Source organism: Crotalus tigris, unplaced genomic scaffold (assembly GCF_016545835.1).
Source record: "Crotalus tigris isolate CLP2741 ecotype Arizona unplaced genomic scaffold, ASM1654583v1 scf7180000023925.83092, whole genome shotgun sequence".
Lineage (NCBI taxonomy): Eukaryota > Metazoa > Chordata > Lepidosauria > Squamata > Viperidae > Crotalus > Crotalus tigris.
Window position 1 is genome coordinate 45,215 of NW_024100271.1, and position 27,290 is coordinate 72,504.

Below are 27,290 nucleotides of genomic sequence, written 5' to 3' on the forward strand. Positions count from 1 at the left end.
AAGTAATTTGTAATGAGGATCAACAAACATCTGAATGGATTATAGTGAAATATTGTTTTGTAAAGAAAAAGGAAAGAAAATATTGTTTTGTAAAGAAAAAGGCCTTGGATTTATCATTAATAATGCATTTGGAATCCTTAGTATTGCAAGGGGTGAGAAGTTATTGCTAAAATGTGTATACTAAATCTGTTTTCCTTTTCCTTGGAATCAAGGAAAAAGCAAGCTTTTATAAAAGGGCCAGTTTGGTTTAGAGATTAAGGCACCAGATTAGAAAGTAAAAGAATGGGGGTTCAAGCCTTACTTTAGCCATGAAAGCCAGTCCGATGACATTCTCTCTTAGCCCTAGGAAAAAGGACATTTTTGCTTTCTCAGCTGTTATTGCCTAATCCGCTGTGCTGCCTCCAAGACAAATTTGCATTTCAGGCTCTGTCAGTAATCCCATCATCTGCCTGGCACAAAAAACATTCCAGCATTGTAGACTCCATGCAGGCCAGTGAGAAAAACTTTAAGGCGTGTGATTTTTTTTTTTTTACATTTTACCTGTGTGTTTTACCTTTAAAAATCCTAACTGGGTCATGAAAGCATGTTTACTGGGTTTAAACTTTGTCCTTAATATGGCCTCTAATAAGGGTGAAAGGGACGGTGGAAACAAGGTTCAGCAATATTTAACAGAGCCTCAATGGATAGTTAGACTCTATTTGAAACAAGAAAAAAAAAATAAACATTCTTATATACCCTTCCAGCTTTGCAGAATCTCATTCTGGGAAATTATTAACAAATGGGAAAGTATTAAATGCCTTTGCAGCTCAAATAAGGGACAGTCCAAGTCTTGCCTTAGGGCAGTGTTTCTCAACCTTGACAATTTTAAGGCATGCGGACTTCAACTCCCAGAATTCCACAGCCAGCATTGCTGCCTTAGGATATAGGTGAATTCAAATAGTCCAATTACAGTATAGGAACCTACTTTCTGGGACAAGGTTTTCCACATGGGAGTTCCATGCACGGCTACAATTATGCAAACCTCTCCTGATTTGTCTTTTTAGGGCAGTAAAAATCAGCCTAGCAGCTTCATAGCAATAGCAATAGCATTTAGGCTTTTATACGGCCCATAGTGCTTTACAACACTCTCTGGGTGGCTTACAATGTAGAGCATTATTTATATATTGCCCCACCAATCTGCGTCCTCATTTTATTGACCTTGGAAGGATGAAAGATTGATTCAGCCTTGAGCCCCATCAGGCTATTGCACATGCACAAGGCGGGAAAAATATGTTGCACTTATTGGTTTTCAAAAGCCAATAGAATAAAAGGGGGTAGCACAGCTAAGGAAAAGGGGAAAAAAATGGCAGACTGTGTTTTTGGGCGACCCCCGTGAAATGGTCGTTCGACCCCAAATGGGGTCCCGACCCACAGGTTGAGAACCACTGCCCTAGAAAAATAGATAACCATGGCAAATTCCTTTGTCTCGCAACCCTAGAATTAACCCTAAAAACTTTTTCCGTCTCTCTCAGTATTTCTTCACGCTCAGTCCCCAAAATAAGAGCTATATCTTTTACCACCACTTGTCTCAAATCCTCTTGAATATTTTCCTTCATTCCCCTTATTCTTAAAGCAAATTCCATGTTTTTGTATTGTAACATAGTAACTTCATCCTGTATTATTTCCACATTATTTTCCACTTTGTCAATTCGATCTTCCAGTTTTTCAAAATTTTCCACAACATCATCAATACGCTCATCCAGAAGATCTATGTGACCAACAAACTTTTGAAACGCAAATGTCCTCTGTCAATTTCATGAATTTATTTTCAATAAAAATCTCCATCTCTTCTTTAACCTGTCGTGCCTTTTTTTCCAAGGCATCCTGTAAATCTTTAAGTATAGATGCTGGAGACAATGGAGAAGATGGTGGAAACTTAGACTTAGCTTGCTGAGCTGTCTGCATTACCAGGAAGATCGAGGCTTTAGAAGCAACAGAAGCTCCAAGACGCTTTGAAGCCATTTTATTTTTAAGACCACTTATAAAAAGTCTGCTAAAATCTTATAAAATCAACAAATACCCCCCCCCAAAAAAAAAAAGAAAAAAGGAGAAGGGGGAAAAAGACAAAAGCCCCCTTAAAAGAAAAAAAGAAGATTCTTGAAATTTATACAAATGCAAAATCTGTTACATTGTTCCAAGTAGAAGTTCCGGTCCTTTCACTCAATGAATCAACATCTCAGCGCCATTTTTCACCACACTTATTTAAAAGAAGGAGAAGATAAGTTCTTTTCCAGAGTTAAAGTCCGAAATAATCCCCATTTTAGTCTCTCCTGGTCAGCTCTTTCTGCTTTAAAATTTACTCACAAGTTCATTTTAAGTGCAGATGTGGAAGCAGCGTCTAGCTTTGCCCTGGAAAAATCAGACTCTATGGGAGCTCACCCTCTGACCACCAAAAAAGAAAACTTTGGGGCCTCAGGGAGCTCTACCACTATCTGAGGAAAGCTCACCTCCTCCCCTTTGCCTGGGGAGAGAGTTTCCAAGCCACGAGACAGCTGTTGCTTGCTGTCTCAGCTGGCTTTGACACATCCCAGGGCGGACAGCTGAAGAAAGCCGCCATCGCCACCGGAAGTCAACAAATGCAAAATATTGAAGACAAGTCAGTAGTAGTAGACCAGAAATTAGAGGCTCTGCAAGATGAAAATCAAAGATTGGTGCAATCTAATGTGGAGCTGGAAGAAAATATGGCAAGGATGGAGTTTGAACGTGCATCATACTTTCTAAGATTCCAAAATGTGGTAGAAGAGAGTGATGACAACTTGTTACTATTGATGACTGAGTTATTGGCGGACTTGCTCGGAATGGAAAGGGATCAAATCAAAAGAGAAGTTGATCAAGTCTTTAGAGTGAATTCAAATTAGGCAAGAAGAAATAGAATGCCTAGGGAAGTTCATATTAGATTCAGCAAAAGAGCAGTATGGGATGTGATCCTGAGACTATGAGGGACCAACCTCTGAAATACAAAGATAAAGATTTGGTAGTTCTCAAAAAGATCCCAAGAAGAATTAGAGAAGCTCGAAGAGAATACCAATTCTTAACGAGGAAATTGATCAGTAAAGGACTGAACTTCAGATGGTTGATCCCAGAAGGATCAACAGAGGACTTTTTTAATAATCTTGGAGAGAGGTGAGGTGGAACCTAACAAACCAGAGGAAACGACTGCAGGAACATTGAAACAAACAGAGAAAGAAGCGCCTAAAAAGTTTCAATCAGAGGAAGATGTGAGGCCTAAAGATCAGAGGCAGATAAGCTCTTCTAGAAAATTGAGATCTTGACACAACTGAAACTATGGAGGAAATTGGAATGCTTTCAATAAATATAAATGGTCTTAACTCCCAATCAAACATGAGTAAAACATTTCATAGACTACAAAAGCTAAAAATGGATATAATTTGTCTCCAGGAGACACACATTAAATCACAACATTCTAGAATACTTCAAAAATCAAAACTTTGCAAACTTAGGATATTTTTGCTGTAAATTAGGATATTATGTATCCTAATTTACAGTCTAAGTGTTGGAGAGGTGGATGCTTGGATGCAACTTATTACCACATTTGGTGGACGTGTAAAAACATAAAAGCCTTTTGGATTAAGATTTGGTGGAACACTCAGAAGATTTTTAATAGAAAGATAAAGTTTTCACCACAATTATTCTTGTTAGGTATTATTGTAGATTGTGATGTTAAAGAAACTATTTTAATGTTGAATCTTATTACGGTGGCAAGGTTATTGGTTGGACAATATTGGAAGAAAGATTCTTTGCCTACTATATATGTAGGTCTTTGGTTATTCGGGTTTTCTCCCGCCCTCCTCACCTACATCAAAGGCACCACAGATAAAATCAGCAAAATTCTCCACAAACACAATATCAAGACAGCCTTCGGCACCAACCAAAAAATAGCCAAGATCTTAAGAAACCCCAAAGACATAATCCAGCTAGAAAACCAAGGAGTCTATGAAATACCATGCAAAATCTGCCCAGCCACATACATTGGACAAACTAATAGGAGAATAAATGCATGCTTCACAGAACACAAGAATGCAGCCAGAAAAGAAGAAAAAACTTCCTCCCTCTTCCAGCACCTTAAAGCTACAGGACATGAAACTAATCTCCAAAACTGAACACCACAACAAGAGAATAATTATGGAAGCCATCAAAATAGAAAAACAGCCCCACAACATGAATAAATGTGACAACACCTCCCACGTACCAGACCTCTGGAAACTAGCCCTAATCAACAAACGAGAATGACACAATTTTGGTTATATTCCCTTTACTCTGAATGCATAAAAAAGGACAGACCATCAGGTCTATGGTATCTGTTAAACTCAGTGTTTCAGTATCTATGCTAGAGTCTTGCTCAAATATGGCATTAGCCCTTTTACTTAGATTCAAATCTTGCACTGTATTATTGGTTAATGCATATTTCCTTCCATTTCGTGGGCATAGAGAAATAAACAAACTGTGGGATCAGTTTGATCCCTATGTAAATTTGCTATCATGGCATTACCCAAACTCAATTATAATAATAGCTGGCGATTTTAACGCATGCATTGGCAAATCTGATGCTTCCCTACAAACATATTTTAAGTGGCCAGTGCCCCCTAAAATTAATGTAGGCCTCATAGCAGCCAGACAATCTAAAGATCAAAAATGTAATAGTGCAGGATTTCGTCTGGATCAATTTGTGGATAGTTTAGATTTGGTCTTATTTAATGGCTCTGTTAGAGGTGATTTAAACAGAGAGTTCACATTCTGGGGTCCTAAGGGAGCCAGTATACTGGATTATATTATGATCTCTCGGAACTTTGTACAGCATATAGTTTACTTTTATATTGGAACGCGCCTTGATAGTGACCACTTTCCATTTAAGGCTAAGACAAATTTTGAATTATTAGAAGTGGCACATTGCCCATCGATATTACAATAAAGGGGCAAGTAAAAATTAAATGGTCTCAAGAACTGGCCAAAACTATGGCTGAAATGTTGACCTCAGAGCCCCTGCTTCATATGCATGTTCAGATTTGGTCATCTGATTCATATGAACAAGCATTTTCATTGTATCAATCAATTACCACTAATCTCCAACCCCCCCCCCCCCCCGACAAGATTTACAACAGCTTATTTGTGCATGTGCATAAAAGATCTAAATCTTGGTATGATAGTGATTGCATTAAAGCAAAAAAAAAAGCTCTCTTAAATGCAATAATTTCCTTTCGCCAGGAAAATTTGGTGAATGCTTCTAAATTACTCAAGACCACAAAAAAATTATAAAGATCTCTTAAAGATAAAGAAACAACAGGCTATAAAAGAAAATTGGAGTAATCTAATTTCAGCAGCAAAGCTCTAAAATTCTACTTTGTTCTAGCATTTAATAAATCAGTCTTTTACAAATAGAAGTTTTGGCCCTATTTCACAAATATCTGCTGACAAATGGGAGGATCATTTTAAAAACATCTTTAAGTGGATTCCTGCTGTAATTTCAGAAGTGATCCCCCCTGTAATGACTTCCCGGATTGGCCTCCAGTATCCATATTGCCCAGTTGAAATCACGTAACGCATCCGGAGGGGATTTTATCCCCCCAGAATTAATAAGGGAAAATAAAGACTGGTGGGAACCAGTTTTAGCCATCCTATTCACTCATATTAATAACATAGGACATTTTCCACCTGATTGGAATCAGGCCATTGTAATAGGGAGGAACGTTCAACACTGGATCATTGTCTAATTTTGCACCTTTGGCTGAAAAATATTCTACTCCCTCTCATGGTTCTCTTTATGCAACTTTTGTTGATTTTAAGTCAGCTTTTGATCTAATACCAAGGGAGAGATTGTGGTGTAGTCTAAGACATTCCACGATTGATAAAAGGCTGTTGGTTCTCATTCAGTCACTCTATTCAAATACCTCTCTAAAAATCAGATGTTCCCCCTGGGGACATTCATCTAAAGCAGTCCCAACTTACAGAGGTGTAAGGCAAGGTTGCATATTAGCTCCCCAATTTTTAAAATTGTACCTAAATCCAAGAATGAAAGTGCTTGCTGCTCCAGCCCATCATCCACCTATCTTGGCTGATTGTGTAATTCCAGCACTATTGTATGCCGATGATATAGTTATTTTGTCCACTTCTCAGGTGGGAATGAGAAAAGCACTTAGGGCACTAGCTTTATTTTGCATAGAATACAAAATATTAATAAATTTTGAAAAAAACTAATGTTTTACTATTTGCCTCTTACCATCATAAGATCCATAAATAACAAACTGATGGGACTCCAATTGAACAGGTGAGTACCTATAAATATCTTGGAGTGCAATTCCATGACTCCCTATCCTGGCATACTCATTTTCTTTATCTGGCAAGTGTTGCACAGTGCACCTCATCAGCTATCATAAAATTTTATCATTCTAAAGCAGTGGTTCTCAACCTTTTTAATGCCGTGACCCCCAACCAGTCGTAAGTCGAGGACTACCCAACCGGTCGTAAGTCGAGGACTTTCCCTGCCTGGGAGTGCCGCGCATGCATGGTGCCGCCCCCTGCACTGGCCGAGGCATAGCTGGCAAGGGGCAGCAACGGCGCAGGGAGACCACCGGCTGGGCCACTAGCTGGCCCAGCCCAAGGGAGGTAAGACACCCGCCGGGCCCCACGCACCTCCCACCCTTGGCCCTCTTTTACTTACATTTTTAGTAGTTGCTCAGCAGGGAGAGGTGGAAACTTCCAGACAGCTCGCCTTTGCTGCAGACAACTTGCAGCACCGTTTGCAGAATGGAACTTTTGGTGGGCTCAGCAGGGCAGAGACAGCCTGGACAATTCCTATTGGCTTTTGAAAGCCAATAGAATTAGACTCTATTCAAGAGAGTCTATTCTATTGGCTTTCCAAAGCCAATAGAATAAAAGGGAGTAGCACAGCTAAGGAAAAGGGGGAAAAATGGCGGACTGTGTTGTTTGGCGACCCCCGTGAAATGGTCGTTTGACCCCAAGTGGGGTCACAACCCACAGGTTGAGAACCGCTGTTCTAAAGGAGCTTACTACATCCCGGCAGCTTGTAAGGTTTTCCAAGCTAATGCATTCCCTCAGCTCCTCTATGGCTCGCAAATATGTTCATTTGCAAAGCTTAATGCTATTGAAATTATTCAACATAAGTTTATTAGAGCCATACTGATGGTACCTAAAAGTGTTAAAAATGCCATCCTACAGGTGGAAATAGGTTTAGTTTCATTGGAAGCTAGAGCATGGTTCTTTCTTATTACCTTTTGGCTAAAGTTAATTTTGATGGCTGTAGGGTTAGCCCCGTTAGTATTTATTGGTCATTTTAAATCGTCGTGGGGAAAAAAAGCACTAGATAAAATTAAATCGCTGGGCTTCTCTATGGAAAGTCTGTGTTCATTAGGATTTGATAATGCTAGAACTGCCTTGAATCAATGTATCTGGGATATTGATCTCCAAACAAACTTAAGTAAGGTGGCACATTCCAATATTTGTCACTTGCTTCCAGAAGGTTTTTCCCCAGCTTCTTATCTATTTTCCATTACAATTTTGAAATTTCGTAAAGCTTTTACCTTAGCCAGGGCTGGATGTGTTGCTCTCGGCAGTCCTTTTTGGATGGTTTAAGGGCATTCCTATGCACCTTCAGTTGTGTCCATGTGGTGATGACTCTATAGAAACCCTAAGCCATATGCTGCTTCATTGTTCTTTATATAAATAGATTCTTATATATCCAATATTGAAGAAGTTTCCAGGTAGGGGCTATGAATTTTATCTAAAGTTGCTACTTTTGGATAAGGATCCGAAAATATCAATTCAGGTTGGCCAATTTTGTGCCACTATTTGCACAATACGTCGCACCATTATCAAGGTCTGAAAAAATTTAATATGATGTTTTATTTTTAGAATTTCGGATTATATTACATTGATTGTTTGATGGTTTTATATTCTATAAATATGGAAGTAAAATTGTCACTGTTGTTATATTTTGATTATGTCTGGCCTTATGGTGGTAATAAACAGATTGATTGATTGGGTCCTCATTTTACCGACCTCGGAAGGATGGAAGGCTAAGTCAACCTTGAATCAAGGTATGTGCCACTGTGGCCAGATCAATTACAGGTAACAAAGTCTTTTTGGCTGTCATTACTGTTCTGTTTCAATCATAAAGGCATTGAGACGAGGCAGGAGTAACAACAGTCTTCTCTTTATTTAATCACCAACAGAACCAAAACAAAATGGCACAGATTCCTTTTATAACCCTTTTCAGGGACAGTGTTAACCAATCAATGCAACATATTTCTCCCACCTTGCGCATGCGCAATAGGCTGGAGACAGCCTGTATGGTCCCAGGCATTCACGTGGTCTGCCCGGGCGTCTCTGCAGCTTCCTACACCTGCTGAGTCACTCAGCAGGCCCAGGACATAACAATTACAATACGGGCTCATCCAAACATTGAATGTGACTACAGGTGACGTTATCCCAGGACATGTATATTCACCTTCATTCACAAAAAATATTGCCCCATGATGCACCATTTTGCCCAGTTAAAGGTCATGACAACATTGTACTTACTTATGATCATAATATTGAATTCAGGGCTGTGACAACTCAGTGAAAGAAAAAGAAAAACGTAAGTTTCACAGGGTTCAGTAGCAAAAGTTAATTAATTACTCTTTCACAAGTTATTGTATAGTTAGCAAATAAGAGAGAGTGCTTAAAATGAGTTGTTTATTTAAGGATTTAGCCAAAGTTGTCCACAGTCCAAAGATAAAAATGTTGATAAGTAACTCTCCTATACTAATAGAGGTGAAAGAATAATTTGAGCTGAATGTAAACAAGGAGGTATATAAAGGTTAGAGGAAGTGAAGAATTTAGATGTGATTGGGGATTCAATTGGTCTCCTTCTTTCAACCTTGTCTCCTTTAAACAGCTTTTTGGATTTTTGAAGAGGAAAACAACTGAGGAGAGGATGGAGCTGACATGGGCAGGAGTTCTGCTTCTTCTCTGTATACTTTTCACCCTTTTCTCATCTTTCCAAATGTACAAGAAAAAAGGGCAGCTACCCCCTGGACCTACTCCATGGCCTATTCTGGGGAACTTCTTTCAGCTAAAAAAATCCTATAAAAAGGTACCTATTGTACTTCTTTGCTTTTTCAGGTGATTATTTTGAAAGTTATATGCACATTTCCCTAGTTTTTTTTCAATTTTTATTATTTTATTTTCATTACAATCATAAGAAAAAAAAATTCAGATACATAAGAAGTTAAAATAGAACACAAATTCCGACATTGCTCACCCATTTCCCCTCCAGACCGCATCCCCCTCTCATCTCTTCACTCCCCCCTTCCTTCTACCTCCTCCTCTTCTCCCCTCCCTCTCTCCTCCATCTTTCTACTTACTTATCCCTCTCTTCTTCTTCTCAATCGGATGCAGTCTGAGGGAAAATGCCCGAGCAATCCATTATCACCAAAATCTGAACTATTGAAAATACTACCCATACTCTCCCCTCCCCCCTCCCCCCCGACTTCCCAGAGCTCAATACAGGGTTACGAAAAAAAGAAGAAGAAGAAGAAAAAAAAGAAAACTAAACATAGTCAGCTTAAATTTACTACTTATACAATAAATGGAGTCCTAATAACCCTTAACTCTCTGCAAACTTGAATTCATAATTTAATAAAAATCCATTATTCATAAAATAAATAAAACTTTGTTGTTCCATATTTCTTCTGAATATATTCTATCCATCTTCTCCATACAGAAACATATCTCTTTTGTGAATGGTCCTTTAAGTAAGCAGAAATTTTAGCCATTTCTGCTAAGTTAGAAACCTTGAACACCCATTCTTCCAAAGAAGGCAGAGAATCTTTTTTCCAATACTGACCCACCAATAGTCTTGCTGCTGTTATTAAATTCAGCATTAAAATAGTTTCTTTAACATCAAAATCCACAAAAATTCCCAAAAGAAATAATTGGGGAGTAAATTTAATTTTCTTTTTAAAAACCTTTTGAATGTTCCACCAAATCATAATCCAAAAAGCTTTAATATTTTTGCAAGTCCACCAAACATAAAAATAAGTTGCGTCCAAGGAACCACATCTCCAACATTTGGGTTGCAAATTCGGATACATACAAGATAACTTTTTAGGATCCAAATGCCATTTATAAAACATTTTGTAAAAGTTTTCCCTCAAGTTTTGTGCTTGAGTAAATTTAACATTTCTAACCCAGATTATCTCCCAAGAATCCATTAAGATTGGTTCTTGTATATTCTGGGCCCATTTGATCATACAATCTTTTACTAATTCTGTTTCTGAATCCAATTTTATCAACTCATTATAAATTCTTTTAATATGAGCAAATTTCTGATCTTTAATCTGAATTACCAAGTTCTCATCTGTTAAAGTAATTCCCACCTTCTTATCTACCCTCCATCTCTCCATTATTTGTAAATATTGAAACCATGATCGTAAAATATTTTCTTGCCTTAACAAATCAAAAGACTTTAATTGCCAATCTGTACCTGACCAAATGAGCAATTCTTTATAGGAAATATTGTCAAAATTCACCCCCTTAGAAACCCCTTGAATTGCCTGTCCAGGAATCCCCCAAATGGGTATTTTATAGTTCAATTTATAATAATACTTCCTCCAGACACGGAGTATGGCATTTCTTAAAATATGTGACTTAAACACCCAATCTACTTTCTCAAAAACTAAATATGCGTGCCAACCAAATAATAAATCCCAGCCTTCAAGAACCAAAATATTTTTGTTTGTTAAATTAAGCCAATCACTTACTAAAGTTATAATGGCCGCATCATAATATAATTTCAGATTAGGTGCTTTAAGTCCACCCCTTTCTCTAGCATCTGTAAAATCTTAAACTTAACCCTTGGTTTCTTGCCACCCCATATAAATTTATTGATACCCTTCTGCCACTCTTCCAAATTTGCATCCTTTTTCAAAATGGATAACATCTGAAATAAAAAAAGAAACTTTGGTAGAACATTCATCTTTACTACTGAAATTCTCCCCAACAAAGATAATTGTAGTTTTTGCCAGTTATTTAGGTCTTTTTGTACCTTTATCCACAATTGTTCATAATTATTCTTATACAATTTCCCATTAGATGTTGTGATATATACTCCTAAATACTTAACCTTATTAACTACATCATAACCTGTTTCTTCAGCTATAGTATCTTTTCCCTTCATAGACACATTTTTAAGTAAAATTTTAGTTTTATTCTTATTCACCTTAAAACCAGAGACCTGTCCGTACTGCGCTAAAATTTCAACCAATTCATTAACTGAATCTATGGGATAAGATAATGTCACCACCAAATCATCAGCAAAAGCTTTCAACCTATAATCAATCTTATTTATTTTTATTCCTTTTAATCTAGAGGATTCTCGAATTTTAATAAGTAAGATTTCCATAGTTAATACAAATAACAAAGGGGATAAAGGACAACCTTGCCCAGTATCTTTTTCTATTTTAAATTGCTCTGTTAATCCCCCATTAATTATAATTTGTGCTGATTGTTGCTGATATACAGCTTTAAGAGCACACAAAAATTTATCTCCAAAATTCATTTCCTCTACCACTTTCAATAAAAATTTCCAATCTAATTGATCAAAAGCTTTCTCCGCATCTATAAATTTTAAGGCAGCAGGAATTTGATTATTCTTATCCAAATATTCTATTATATTAACCAATTGTCTTACATTATTTTTCATATATCTTCCCGTTATAAATCCCGATTGATCAGTATGGATCAATTGTTTCAGAATCTGCATTAATCTATTTGCCAAAATCTTTGCAAAAATCTTATAGTCCGTATTTAACAAAGATATAGGCCTATAATTTCTAGGCTGGGACAAGTCCTGATCATCCTTTGGAATCAATGATATGAAGGCCCTTTTCCAGGATGGAGGTAACTCTGCTCCCAGCAAAATGTCATTAAAAAGTTCCTTCAATGGTTCTATCATTTCTTCCAATAGCATCTTGTAATAAATTGCAGTTAATCCATCAGTACCTGGCATCTTACCAACCTTTAATTGTTTAATTGCAGAGGTAATCTCTTCAGCAGTAATTGCAGCATTAATTCCATCATGCTGATCAGTCGTAAGTCTGGGAAAATTGGCTTGTTGTAAATAATTTTCTACATCTGAGATTTGTATAGCTTCACTAGTATACAACTTAGAATAAAAATCTAAAAAAGCCTTTTTAATCAAATTTTGTTGATACACCTCTTTGCCTGTATAACATATTTTGTTTATAATCCTTGATTTCTGCTTCTTACGTAATTGATAAACCAACCATCTACCAGGTTTATTTGCATTACAAAATGTATTATACTTCATGTACCTCAAATTAGTTGCCATCTGATCCGCTATTAACATATTAAATTGTTCCTTAAGCAGAGTTATAGAAGCTTTCAAATTATTATCCATTAGATTTAATAATAAAATCTTTTCCTTACATTTAATCTCATCTTCTAACTCTTTACGCTTCTCAGTTTGTTTACGTCTATGAGCATTATTCATAGAGATCAAAATCCCTTGCATGTATGCTTTACTGGAATCCCAAACCATTGGCATCGAGGTGCCCTTATTCATATTCCAAGAGAAAAATTCTTTTAAATAATCTCTACATTTCTGTATATTCTCTTCATATCTAAATAAATTCTCATTTAACCTCCAAGACCTTCTGGACCCTTTATCCATAGAAATTTGCAACCATACAGGACTATGATCTGAAAAAATTCTAGAGAATATCTTAGTATTCTTCACTCTGAAAGAAAAGTCATTAGTAACGAGAAAAAAATCAATTCTAGAATAAGATTGATGCCTGTCTGAAAAAAAGGTGAAATCTTTTTCCTGAGGGTTACATTCTCTCCAAATATCTCTGAGTTCCAAATCTTCCTTTAAATCAAAAAAAGTTTTCGGAAGTCTAGCTTCTTATCTTTGCTTGGATCCAAAACACCATTCCAATCTCCCATCATAATAACCGATTTATAATCCAAAGAAATTAGTTTCTGATGAATCATCTTGTAAAAATGTTTTTGTTGTTGATTGGGAGCATATAATCCAACAAGAAGAGTTCTATTATCATTTATTAAAAGATCAATAATAACATATCTGCCTTGTAAGTCCAAGTCAATTAATTTTGATGAAAGCTCTTTTCTTACATATATAACTACACCTCCTTTTTTCTGCAGTGCAGGAGCTATAAAATGTACCCCAAGCCGAGGGTTAAACAAGTATTTTTGATCTTTAGAAATAATATGAGTCTCTTGCAAACAAATAATATCATTTTTATGTTGTTTCAAATAGTAAAAAACTTTCTTTCTTTTTTGTGGAGTGTTTAGCCCATTAACATTCCAGGTTAGAAGATTTGCCATTCTTGGCAGGTTGAAGCCTTTGGAACAAAACCTCTAGACTTGCAGTCGATGACTTCTTTGGCCTTGCTCCTCCCACTGGCTCCAAAGTAAAGTGTAATCCATCATCCACCTTTTGTTGTTGTTGCTGTTGCTGTTGTTGTTCTCTTTCTCTATGTTTATAAGCAGCATGTGTAATTCTCTGTTGTTTTGGGTCATCAATTAATTGAATAGATTCAACCAATAACTCTTCTCCTGGGCATGGCTTTAAGCCTACATCAGATTGTGTTTCTGCCTTGCTCTCATCTTTTTTTGATCTTGGAGATGGTGGTGACTCTGCTTTTAACACAGTCATATAAAAATCTTTTGCTTTAGAAATTGTATTAAGGCGATAACGTACACCCAAATAAGTCACCACTATCCCCACAGGAATATCCCATCTGAATTGAATTTGTTGTTTCTTAAGTTCATCCGCCAAAAAAGCAAAATCTCTCCTTCTCCTAAGGATTTTTGAAGGTATTTCTTTTAAGATTATCACATCTTGAGTTGCTATCTGAAATCTATGCTTATAAAAAGCCTGAATAATTTCATTCCGCAAAGATCTTCTAGCAAAGTAAATCACCACATCTCTTGGTAGCTTCCTCTGTTTTGCGACCCATGAATTAACTCTAAAAATCTTTTCTATATCTCTCAGCATTGCTTCAGGTTCGCATTCCAAAATAGAAGACAATTCAATTGCAATTTCTTCCTTCAGATTTTCCTGAAGATTCTCCTTCAAACCCCTTATTCTCAAAGCAAACTCCATTTCTCTATATTGTGACATTAAAATCTCATCCTGAATATTGTCTGTATTATCTTCTATCTTATCAACTCTGTCTTGTAGTATTTCAACCTTCCCCACCACTTCATCCACCCTGTCATCAATTTTTTCTACAAGTCCAGCAAGCCCCTTCAGTGCAGAAATAATATCTACTCTCATCTGATCATTTTTTTTCTCAATAAGTTCTGCTGTCTTTTGTATAGTTTTCTCATAGTTTTCTCGTAAATGTTTTCCAAAGCATCTTGCAAATCTTTAAGTGTTATTGACTGCGGTGGTGGTGAGGGTGGAGAAAGTTTAGGTCTGGATTGTTGTTGTACAGTCTGAGTTGCTAAAGAAGAGTTGCAACTTTAGGAAGAGAAGCAGGTCCAGGACGTTTTGAGGCCATTTTAACAATCCTTTTTTAAAAAAAGAATTGAAAACTAATAAAAGTAAAAAGAGCAAGAACAGTAAAAAAAAAAGTTTACTCCTTAAAAAGAAAGAATTCTCTTAAACAAATCAAGTCCATTACGTTGATAAAGCTCAATCAATAAAAAATAGAAAATGAAAGTATTCAAACAAGAAGAGTAACAAAGAAACAATATTCCTCCGCCATATTTTTTGCTCCAGCAATTTGTTCAGATAATAACAGGAGAAGATGTTAATTTTCCCCGGAGTTAATTTAAAAGTAAAATCCAGTCATTGTTCTCCTGAGAGCTCTGTCTGCTTTAAAAGTCACTTACAGTTTTCATTAGCAGAGCAGCGGTGGGGGCGGCGTCTGGCTTCGTTCTCAGAGAACAAAGGCATCCCAGGAAACGGAGCACACCCGGACTATGGAGGATCACTCACACTTCACCTCCTGAGAAAAAATCCCTGGGAGGTTGGTGAGGTTCAACTCCTATCCAGGAGAAAGCTCAACTTCTTCCCTTCACCCGGGAAGAAGGTTTCAAGCCATAAAACAGCTGGTCATCGCTGTTTAACCGGCTTTTACGATCTCCCAGGAGAGGCAGCTGTAAAACAGCTGCTATCAACACCAACACAGCCACCGGAAGTCCGCACATTTCCCTGGTTTAAGGAGTTTGATTTTCTTTTATAAGAGTCCAATTTTATTAGGGGCTCTTGTGCATCTTCAGTAGGAATTTAATTTAAAGTCACCTAATTACAGTCTGATAAACACACAATGGAGGTTACAAAGTTCATTAAAATATGTGGTTACAAGCAAAACTTGCTATCATATATTTTGCGGTACCAGATTACTTGCAGAAATGTATTACACAGTCAAAATTGTGATTATCTCATTCCCATCATCTCTCCAGCTAGGAGATACAGTACATGCAATTTATCCAATCAAATTGATTTATCCTGTAGATACTAAGAATTATTAAAGGTTAGATTCAACATGATTTCTCTGTTATGAATTTAAAAATTATTTCAAGTATGCTTTAGAATAATTTCACCAAAAAATGCTTTATCGTTTAATTAACTGGGTTTTCATCTAATTTTACCTTTAGCTTACAGAAAAGTATGGACCTATATTTACTATCTGGATTGGATCAAAACCAATGGTTGCTCTTTGTGGATATGAGGTGGTAAAAGATGCTTTGATAAATCAAGCAGAAGAATTTGGTGGGCGATCTCATACGCACTTTCACAGACGAATAAACCAAAATAAAGGTTGATTCTCTTTTATTTCCTTATTCGTTATTGCTCTTTTTAATTTTCTATAAGTAATTTTAAATTATTTTAATGCTCTTAATATTATTGATAGTTATGAAAGTTTCACTTGAAATGAAAGTTTACAAGTTTCACTTGTAAAGAGGTTAATCTGGTCATGTTTTTTGAAGAGGGAGGAACACCTTTTTTTCATCCTTTCGCTTCCACTGATCACTTCTGAAATCTGTTCTGGTTGTTCCTTACATTCAAAAAAAAAAGTAATCTCCCCTTTAAAATGGTCCTTTGGGAAGGCAGACAAAATGTTCTTCAAAGAGGATACTTTGACAATTTGGACTTTGAATAAACAGGAGAGAAAGAATATTGAAAGAATATGGTTTTGATGTTGGACAAAATCTCTGAGAATATTGTGGACATCCAAGAATAAGAAACAAATAGTTCATTGAGCAAATCAGCTCAGAGTTTCCACTGAATGCATAAATGACCAGACTGAAATTATCATTCTTCAGACATACAGTATGGTTCAAAGGTCTCGCTCCCTAGAGGAGGGTATAATGGTGAGAAAAATAAAGGGAAGAGGAGGGCCATCTGCAACGTCAATGAACTCAGTTAAAATGATGACAAATGTACCCTTACAAGTCCTGAAGAATTAGGTTAGGGATAGATTGTGTTGGAGGAAATCTAAAGGTAGCTAAGAGTTGAGAGTAACTTGTTAGCACACAATCAAGCAAGCTAGTACATACATAATTGGAAGTGATTTATTTTTGTCAATAAAGCCTCTACAGCAAATAATAATAATAAAATAAAATCCACAACTCAAAACGACTCCAATTTTCTTCTGCTTACTGAAAACGGCATCTCAGTATAGAGTTCCATGTCTAGTGTAGGGATTTCTTTCTATCTATAACACACTTATGACAGCAGTCAAGAATGGAAAGATGGCAACTGTGAAGTTTGCTTCATTGGTATTTCAAACATCAAGCCTTGTTTACTTTAAATGTGAGGAAGGACATTTCTCTGATGCATAATTTATTGCAGTGTAGTAGCCTCTTTCACCTATGATTGAAACAAAGATTTGAAAAAGAAAAGTGCCTGAAATATTATATCGAAACATGCTCTTCCACAAAAGCTGAGAATTGACCAACATCATGATCCTTTTGGTGTCTTTTGTTTCAGGAATATCTACAAATGATGAGAAGAAATGGAGGGAGCTGCGACGGTTCACACTGTCCACCTTGCGAGATTTTGGGATGGGGAAGAAAAGAATGTTTGAGAGGGTGCAGGAGGAAGCCCTTTGTCTGGTGGAGGAAATGGCTGTCACAAAAGGTCTTCTAAAGAAACTGAGAGCTGTTCTCCCACAGAAGAATCATATCAGGAAGACTATTATCTTTTAAAATATGAAACTGGAAAGGGTTTGTTGTTTTATGTGAAGTTACAGGAAAACTAGATTCTAAACTGAAACTCAAATCATCTGTGCTTAAGTGCACAAAATAAAGAAAAACTTAGATAGGTATATATATGTGTGTAAAATAAATGAGGTAAGGAAAATATGGATAAGAATCAACTGCATGAGTGACGGAGATCTGTGAGGTGGCGTGGATTTGAATTAAGGCTATTGTAGGAAATGACCAGGGTGATCCCAAGGGAGGGATCAAACAAATCATCAGTCATGAGTCCCTTCATGCCCACAAGAGATCTACATTGAGCCTATCTTGAATCCTTCTACTCTTATTTCCCGCTAATTTCCTTTGGCCATTATTAGTTCAGATTCTTGTAGAGAGCTTAAGGTTACAATAAATCTTTATACCCATTTCAACTGCCTGGATCGCCTGATTTGCCTGGTGCTTGACAGATATAAATTTATTTTTTTTCCAGGAGATGTAGCATCTTGGAAAATCATGTTCCATGGACAAGTCTTTTCTGGAAGGAGATTTAAAAAAATAAATAGAAAAAAAAGTGTGAATGGAATATTATTATTATTATTATTATTATTATTATTATTATTATTATTATTTAAAAAAAGAGCTGGATAGATTAGAAGGAGACAGTGCTGAGGGAATAGAGTGCTCAGTTAAAACTGGGAAAAGAAGCCAAAAAAACTGTTTAAACAATTTATTTGAACATGATTATATATCAGGCAAATTCAAGAGCCAGAAAAAGAAGTTATGGATGAATGACATAGGTAATCCAAAACTAGAAAGGAAAACATATAGTCATAAATAGTATTCCTCTAAAGATTTGTGCCTCTTTTGAATATAATCATGAATGCACAAATCTCTGGAATCAGAAGGGGAAAGAAATGAAATAATAGGATTATATTTTAAAAAGAAAGAAGAAATTAGAAGGTGGAGGGAGAGACAGTCAGGAGAGTGAAAACTGGAAATAGAAACTTCTAAGGGAAGGAACAGGGAGGGAAAAACCCACTATAAGCAGAAAAGGGCAGAGAAAGTGAGAAAACAATTCTTGACAGAAGACAGCAAGAAGGTTTTGAAAAAAACCTCTAGTGGTTATAAGGTTTATGTTTTCATTTAATTACATCTAGGTTCTTCTATTTAATATTATTTATTTAAAAAATACCAATAAAATCTTTGAATAACTTCTTTGACCCAAACACACTTTTTTTGTTGCAGTTCTGTGGTGAGAATTGTGGAAGGGAAGTTTCCCATTCTTTGATCCGTCCCATAAATGTCTGTGGCCTTTGTTGCAGGGCAGCCTTTTGACCCAAGAAGAAATTTGGCAAGTGCTGTTTCTAATGTGATCTGTGCAGTTGTCTTTGGCAATCGATTTGATTACAAAGATCAAACCTTCATAGAGAACCAGCAGATTGTGGAGTATCAAATAAGATTTCTGACTAGTTTCCTAGGACTGGTATGTTTTTCCTCTCTGATGCTCTTCCTGCTATAAACACTCATTTTTACTAGTGGGCCTCTTTGTGTGTTCGAATATCCAAATAAGGGATGTGGAGATTACTGTAGATGTAGAGATAAGATACTGTAGATAAGCAGGAGAAGTCAAATCCAGACGTCCAGCAAGACTGAGCCATCAAAATATAAATTGGTTCTCAGCAAATCTTCTTTCCTGGCTGGGCTTATTTCCCACAGGATCATTTCATTCTCTCATAACTGCTGTGGGCCCTGACCTGCTTATTTCTAGGACTTGCCCATTTCTTAATTAGTCAGGGAGAGCCAAACATGGAATTTCACTGGAGGGGCTGATTCCTCCTAATTGTAATGTTTCACTTAATTTTTTCATCCCTTGACTGAAAATTTAACTTTAATTCTCAAACTTATTTCCATGTTGTTCTAAGAAATGACAATAGCATTATCCACCGAACTATTAGGTTTGTGATATAAGAGGAATATCAATATTGTGATCAAACTGAAAGGTATATTATTATAATAGTTTTTAAAAGTACAATGCTACATATTTAACTATATATAATTTGATAATCATCATATCAAATTATGCACAGGCGCCTCTCTTCTTCTCATGGCGTTTTTAGACATTTCCCCTATTCTTATGTCCCTCTTTCCTCCCTGCTTCAAGAACTGTCATCATTTTCATCATTATCCCTTCATGGGATAGCTGGGGTGAGGCTTGACAGAATATATCCTGCAGGGAACTCAGCCTAGGTGAGGAAAGATCTGGGGAAAAGGCTTGTCAAAGAGATTCCTTTTTAATCAACTTATTATAAATAAAAATTCCTACCATGCAGTCGTTCCTAAGACACTGTATTTGCTCAACACTAAAATTAAAGATAGCTTACTGAAATTCTTGTGGAACTTGTCTCCTTGGTCTTGGCACCTAGCTGAGGTTTGATAATTAACAATATCAGACTAAAAGCTAATCTCTGAATATTTGGGGCATTAAGCCTTCACCATTATGGTCTAAAAACATATACTGTTTAATGTCAACTCTGCAACAGGTGTACAATACTTTTCCAAAAACAATGGAATACTTTTTTGGACGACATATCGAGTCTGAGACAGAAAAAGTCTATGATTATATCCGTGAGAAAGTGGAATTGCACAAGAAGACATTGGATCCCCAGAACCCGCGTGACTATATTGATTGCTTCCTTCATAGAATGGAGAAGGTAGGCATAGATACCATCTCTGCATAACTGTCTAAATATCTCCAATATGTATCTAAGATGAAACTAGTTCATCTTGTATGAAAGAATATGAAAATATTTATCCCCCTTTTTATTACTTTAATTTGCCATTTATTAACATGTACTCCTATGCCCGACATAATTAAAAATGAGTAAGTATAGACATTTGCTTTACATGCTAATTTACACCTCTTCTACACTCTTAATAGGTGATATAAAGATAATAATTCATCTTGCAGGAGCAATTTCTATTAGAATTAGTCTCTCAGATATAACATTCAAGCTTCTATGCTCAGATCTAATTCAGTTTTCCCACCATAGCAGCTTAAGAGTTGTTTTTGTCCAGCTCTAAATAACAACCTTTAATTCTCGTAATTTCTTGTGGTAAATATTTGATAGATAGGTCAGACAGGCAAATTGTTTCCTCTCTGCATCAAATGGTGATTGCATAAATGCTTTACAATTGAAAAATTCTCCTATATATTCTAAAGTTAGTTAGTTAAGTTTCCTTTAACTGAGAGAAACAGTATGAAGAGTTTCATAAATTACTTTAAATCAACCCCATTTTCATCCTTCTGTTTCCCTTTCTATTTTCTTTTCAGGAGCAGAACTCATCTGAGGGAATCTACACTCTTGATGATCTTGTGATTACTGTGCTTGCTCTCTTTACTGCTGGGACAATAACCACAAGCCAAACTTTGCTACGCAGCCTCCTAGCAATGGCTAAATTGCCACATATTCAAGGTACAGAAATAACCACAAATATATAAAGGTGTCAACTCTTTAGGGCAGGGCTTGTGGACTTCAACTCCCAGAATTCCTCAGCCAAGCACTCTAGCTGAGGAATTCTGGGAGCTGAAGTCCACAAATCATAAAAGGGCCAGGTTTGAAGACTCCTGCTTTAAGGCTTCCACTAATAATCCTGGAAAAAATAAAGTAAGGATGCTGTTGAATAAAGTAAACTCATTGCAGCTGCATTTCTGCAGTTTTCCTGGCAGGTTTTGGGAAGTGTTTGCCAAGATCTTCTTACAGAATGTTTTGCTGTGTTTTGTTTATTTCCCAGTTTAACTAACATGCCCTTGGAACAACTGGGCTTCCATGAAATCTTGAGATTACACAAAGACAGTTCTAGTAGAATAATATCCACCTGATCAAGGGTCCCCAATCCTGAGTCCTTGGACCAGAATTGTTGGGAATCAGGCCATGCAAGCAGGAGGCGAGTGCTTGAGGCTTCATTTGAGCATGCATGGGAGTTAAGTTGCACATGCAAAACCAAACCCTCCCTCCTGCCGCCACTACTGCTGTCGGTCCATGGAGCCAGAGAGGTTGGGGACCACTGCATTAAATCATGAAGAGGCAAGATGTGATTGAACGCTTTAACAACAGCAGTCTTTTCCTTCATACAGCCTTAAGGCAGATCAATTAATTAATTGAGTACTTGCTTTAAGGAGTCCTAGTATGAATGATTAATTTAATATGGTATAGCTTTTCTTAAGAATCATTTTTGTATCAATATAAACCCACATCCTTTTAACTCAAGATATCATCCTTAACATTTGAACCATACTGCTATAAGCAGTGACAATATTATAAATCTTAATCCACAATACCCCCGCAAAATTGATTGGCAGCTGTATCCTGAAGCATTCTTTCTTTGGAAATGAACCTTGAGGTTTTTGAGGGAATAAATTGTTTGTACTCTGCTGGCACATAATATTCATTCTCATCATCATTTTTACCATTCTCTATCCATTGCGTGATGAAGTTCAAGTTCAAGTTTATTACAGTCAAGGACCCATACAGTCCTGCCAATTGGGCCCACAAAACTTGCTGATGCTGTCGATCCATCTTGTTTTAGGTCTCTTTCGTGGACACTTTTTATCGAGTGGGATTCATTCTATGACTGCCTTGGTCCTCCTGCCATCAGTTCTTCTTGCTATGTGACTGGCCTATTTCCATTTCAGTTCTTTTACTCTTCTTGATGATATCATATACTTTCGTTTGTACTCTAATCCACATGCAGGTCTTTCTATCTTGTCTTGTAATGCCGAGCATGTATCTTTCTATGGCTCTTTGTGCCACTTGGAGCTTTTGTATCAATTGTGAGGTTAGTGTTCATGATTCACTGGCATATGTTAGAGCAGATAGTATACACTGATCAAAAACTTTTCTCTTCAGGCATAGGGGGAAGTTGTTCTTAAAAATTATACTTAGCTTGCTGAATGCCTACCAACCACATTTAACATGTCGATCAATTTCCTTTATTGTATCACCTTCCACTGACATCCATTGGCCAAGGTATATGCAGTGGTCTACTATATCTAATTCTTCTTCACATATACTTCTTTTCTTTCTTTGATGAATTTATTAAACATAACCTGGCTCTTTTTCAGGTTTATTTTTAAGCCAAATGGTTCTCCTGCTTTGTGCAGCTCTCATATGTCTATTTGTAGCTCTTCTGGATCTTGGGAAAAGAGAACAATATCATTTGCAAATCTTAAGTGATTTAAATAAGCACCAGTGATTTTTATTCCATTTTTTGCCCAGTCTAGTTTGCAAAATACTTCTTAAAGGCAGACTGAGAAAAGAATAGGGATATTGTATTGTCTTGTCGTACACCTTGTTCTATGTTGATTTCCACTTTAAGATCATTAAGGCAAATTGTTACCATTGTTTTTCATATATTGATTGTAGTATATTTATTGTTGCCTTGGTTGAGCAATGCCCTAATTATTGCTTGCTGGAATTCTGAGTTGTAGTCAATGAAATTGTAGTCAATGAAAGCCATGCAAAGAGGCATGGTGTATTTGTTGTACCTTTCAATGACTTGATGAACAACCTGGATGTGATCTATTGTGCTGTAACCACTTCTGAACCCTGCATGCTCCTTTGGCTGTGCATCATTTAATGTTCTTAATATTCTTTTTGCTATTATCTTGGTGAAAACCTTGTCAATGTGTGAAAGGAGGCTTATTGGGCAATAGTTCTTTAAATCATATTGGCCCTTTTCCTGTGTATAAGAAGCACTTCAGCATTTTTCCATTCATCGGTTATTTTTTCTTTTCTGAGGCAACTCAAGGCCAGATGAATTGCAGCCCAGAGTTCTCAAGGACCTGGCAGATGTGATATCGGAACCACTGAACTATATTTTTCAAAGATCCTGGAACACGGGGGAACTACCAGAGGACTGGAAAAGAGCTGATGTAGTTCCCATCCTCAAAAAAGGAAAAAAAATGAATCCAGGAAATTACAGACCTATCAGCCTGACCTCAATACCTGGGAAGATCCTGGAAAAGATAATCAAACAACGAATCAACGAACACCTAGAGGCAAACAAAGTCATTACTAAAAGCCAACATGGGTTTGTCAAAAATAGATCATGCCAGACAAATCTTATTGCATTCTTTGACCAAGTGACAAAATTAGTGGATCAGAGGAATGCTGTGGACATAATTTACTTGGACTTCAGTAAGGCATTTGATAAAGTAGATCACAACCTACTACTTGACAAGATAGAAAAATGTGGGGTAGACAGAATCACCACCAGATGGATCCGTAGCTGGCTGACCGGCCGTACTCAGCGAGTGGTCCTCAATGGAACTGCATCTATATGGAGGGAAGTGTGTAGTGGGGTGCCCCAGGGCTCTGCTCTGGGCCCAGTGCTCTTCAACATCTTCATCAACGATTTGGATGAAGGGATAGATGGGGAACTCATCACACCAAGCTGGCAGGAATAGCCAACATTCCAGAAGACAGGCTTAAGATACAGAAGGATCTGGACAGACTTGAACACTGGGCACTAACTAACAAAATGAAATTCAATGGTGAAAAAAGCAAGGTTCTACATTTAGGCAAGAAAAACCAAATGCACAAGTACAGCATAGGTGGCACCATGCTCAATAGTAGTAACTGTGAGAGGGACCTCGGAGTCCTAGTAGACAATCACTTAAATATGAGCCAGCAGTGTGCTGCAGCTGCCAAAAAGGCCAACACAGTGCTAGGCTGCATTAACAGAGGGATAGAATCAAGATCACGTGAAGTATTAATACCACTCTTCAATGCCTTGGTAAGGCCACACTTGGAATACTGCATCCAGTTTTGGTCACCACGATGTAAAAAAGATGTTGAGACTCTAGAAAGAGTACAGAGAAGAGCAACAAAGATGATTAGGGGACTGGAGGCTAAAACATATAAGGAACGGTTGCTAGAATTGGGTATGTCTAGTTTAACGAAGAGAAGGACAAGGGGGGACATGATAGCAGTATTCCAATATCTCAGGGGCTGCCATAAAGAAGAGGGAATTAAACTATTTTCCAAAGCACCTGAAGGCAGGACAAGAAGCAACGGGTGGAAACTAATCAAGGAGAGAAGCAACCTAGTACTAAGGAGAACTGAGAACAATTAATCAGTGGAACAGCCTGCCTCCAGATGCAGTAAATGCTCCAACACTGGAAGTTTTTAAGAAGAGACTGGACAGCCATTTGTCCGAAATGGTTTAGGGTTTCCTGCCTGAGCAGGGGGTTGGACAAGATGACCTCCAAGGTCCCTTCCAACTTTACTACTATTACTATTACTAACTCAAGTACAGCTTTGCTAGTATCTTGTGTAAACTGTGATCACCAGCTTTCATAATTTCAACCGTAACATAGTCTTGCACTAGAAAAATTGAAATGGTCTCCACTGAGAAATGACTTTGAGGAAGAGCCATTTTCCTGACTGGAAGTGTCTTCTCTGAACGTGCTTTGGAAAACCATGTTTCTATTCAAGTGGTAGCTGACTGAGGGTGCTCAGTACAATACAGTAAAAGATTGTTAATTTCATCTCAATATATTTTTCTCACAGCTAAGGTGCAACAAGAGATTGATGAGGTAGTGGGTACAAATCGCACTCCAAGCATGGAAGACCGCTTGAAGATGCCTTTCACAAATGCTGTGGTCCATGAGGTTCAACGTTATGGGACTGAGAGCCTTGAAAACCTTCCACGGGCAACAACTTGTGATGTAAAGTTCCATGGTTACAACATTCCCAAGGTGTGGCAATAATAATTACTGATAAAGATATTCTGCAGAGGAAAAAAAATAGATGATTGTTATGAGGGCTTTTTTGGTCATAGAACACACTAGAATGGATTTCCAGCACCCTTTTTCAACGGATTTGTGCATGGTAACATTAATATTATTAACTTACCTTGAATAAAATCCCAGTCTTTTAGATACACTAAAAACTGAAGGGTTTTTTTCAACTACAAAGGTAAACCTTGCAGGGTAGGCAAGGCAGGTTGTATGACCTGTGTGAGTTCCACCACCTTTTTGTTTTTTACCAAAAACACTCACTGTTATATAGTCAAAGATCCTTCATATTCAAGGCAGTTTGAATAAGTATGAATTAATATGTATTATTTATGGCATTGTGAATTGCCTAGAGTCATTCTGGATACAAATTTAATAAATTAATTAATTAAACCAAATCTCTCTCCCTTCATTGCATTTCAGAATGTTTGCAGATTGCTCCCTGCTGGCCTATTTTATTTGACACAAGTGAGGCTCTTTATTCTCTGGATGAAGTAGCACCAATTAATGTCATCTGTTTCTTTACCTCCTTCTTCTAGTACATGGCTGTTGTGCCAGTCCTCTCCTCAGTACACCGTGATCTTCTCCACTGGGAGACTCCAGAGAAGTTCAACCCAGATCATTTTTTGAATGAAAAGGGCCAGTTCAGGAAAAGAGATGCTTTCATGCCATTCTCAGCAGGTACAGTCCTCTGGGACAGATAGTATTACCAGTTCATATGCTTGCCTGATCCATGTTATTCTTTAATCAGCTTTGAATAAGCTTTGTTTTCTTGTTTGCAATTTCAGGGAAGAGGGCCTGTCCAGGAGAGGCTCTGGCTAGGATGGAGCTCTTCCTGTTCTTCAGCACTTTGCTCCAGAACTTCACCTTCTCTCTGGATGGGGACACCAAAGACGTAGATATAATGTCTCTGTTTATGATCTTCCAAAATAAGAATCAATCCCTCCTTATACGAGCTGTTAATCGTTCAGTGGACACTTGTGTTCAATAATTAAGACAAGGAAAGGAGTCAAGATCATGATAAGTGACAACTCCTTTCTTTCTTTTCTTTCTTTCTTTCTTTCTTTCTTTCTTTCTTTCTTTCTTTCTTTCTTTCTTTCTTTCTTTTCTCTCTCTCTCTCTCTCTCTCTCTTTCTCTTCTTTTATTTTTTTTCTTTCTTTTCCCCTCCCCTCCATTTTCATCTTCCCCCTCCGCTTCCTTCCTGGCACATATTGTATCCTATAAATTGCTCCTTTTAAGGCCTATAAATTAGATTGGGTGACTTATATCAATAAATAAATAATGCCTGTGAGATCCTGGACTCCAGCTATTGCTGCTGATTGCCAAGTAAGTCTGCAATATATCTTTCTTCATCCAAAATTTGATTGTGGGTATGGCAACAGATCTGTCTGGCCTTACTATGTTCTGAATGGCTCTAGAGTGGGCAGTTATCTTGGAATTTAGCTCAAACTTTAGGGGAGGGGAAGAAACGCTGGCCATTATCATCTGCAAATTGTTGAGGATTTGGAGACCTGTGGTGCAAACTGGATGTGAGGCTCTTGGTTAAATTTGGGCTGTAAGGAACAATTGTGATTGCTGCTTGTGTATTATCTGTTGACCAGCATCATACCTGTTTGAGCAGCTGAATATGTTGTTGTGCTGACAATAGAGACCTGAGGCTGTTGGTTCTTGGAGATTTCAACTTCACTTCTAGTAGCCTTGAGTATAAGGTAGTCCAGGAGTTTATGGCAACCATGGACTTGTCCCAAATCACTACACCCAATGCATATCAGGGGCCACACATTAGTTTTTGTTTTGTGGCAGTAGCAACATACCTAGTTTTGGAGAACATCATTATTAGTTCATTGCCATGATGAAATCATTCTCTGAATGCTTTCTGGTTTGCTGGTGTCACCTGACTTCATGGGGAGGCAAGGCCTGTTAGATCAACCGACCCAAGATTCCTGATGGATCTTGTTGGGTTCAGAGGAGGTTGGGTTTTTCATTTAGGAATTGGTGGGCCATCTGGCTGAGACCTTAGTTGCAGCTTGGAATGCACAATTGCTATGCCCCTTTTATGGTGTGACTGCATTCATATACACTACTTATCAAATATATGCATAAGAAAACAAAAGTCAACACAACATTAAATTACCACAATAATAATAATGATAATAATAATAATAATAATAATAATAACAATAATAATAGGAAGAAGAAGAAGGAGGAGGAGAAGGAGAAGACGAAGAAGAAGAA

At 37.2% G+C, this 27,290-nt stretch overlaps 1 protein-coding gene across 3 annotated transcripts; it reads left to right on the plus strand.

Annotated features, from left to right (window-relative positions):
- LOC120298507 (cytochrome P450 2C5-like) lies at nt 1-27,290 on the plus strand. 3 transcript variants are annotated; one of them, XM_039322305.1, is made up of 10 exons: nt 1-510; nt 8,954-9,151; nt 15,712-15,874; nt 17,048-17,197; nt 18,579-18,739; nt 19,797-19,967; nt 20,588-20,729; nt 24,828-25,015; nt 25,594-25,735; nt 25,843-27,290. In XM_039322305.1, exons 1-10 carry the CDS (start codon nt 484-486, stop codon nt 26,043-26,045), a joined length of 1,545 nt encoding a protein of 514 aa, XP_039178239.1. In that variant the 5' UTR covers nt 1-483; the 3' UTR covers nt 26,046-27,290. The 3 variants fall into 3 exon arrangements, with proteins under 3 accessions (XP_039178239.1, XP_039178240.1, XP_039178241.1); XM_039322306.1 differs by having other exon boundaries at nt 15,712-15,826; XM_039322307.1 differs by lacking the exon at nt 1-510 and adding an exon at nt 8,266-8,653.

Coding starts and splice junctions, on each gene's coding strand:
- LOC120298507 (XM_039322305.1), top strand. CDS start 484: ATGCAGGCCAGTGAGAAAAACTTTAAG. Junction 15,875..17,047: donor ACGAATAAACCAAAATAAAG/GTTGATTCTCTT, acceptor CTTTTGTTTCAG/GAATATCTACAAATGATGAG. Junction 18,740..19,796: donor TGACTAGTTTCCTAGGACTG/GTATGTTTTTCC, acceptor ACTCTGCAACAG/GTGTACAATACTTTTCCAAA.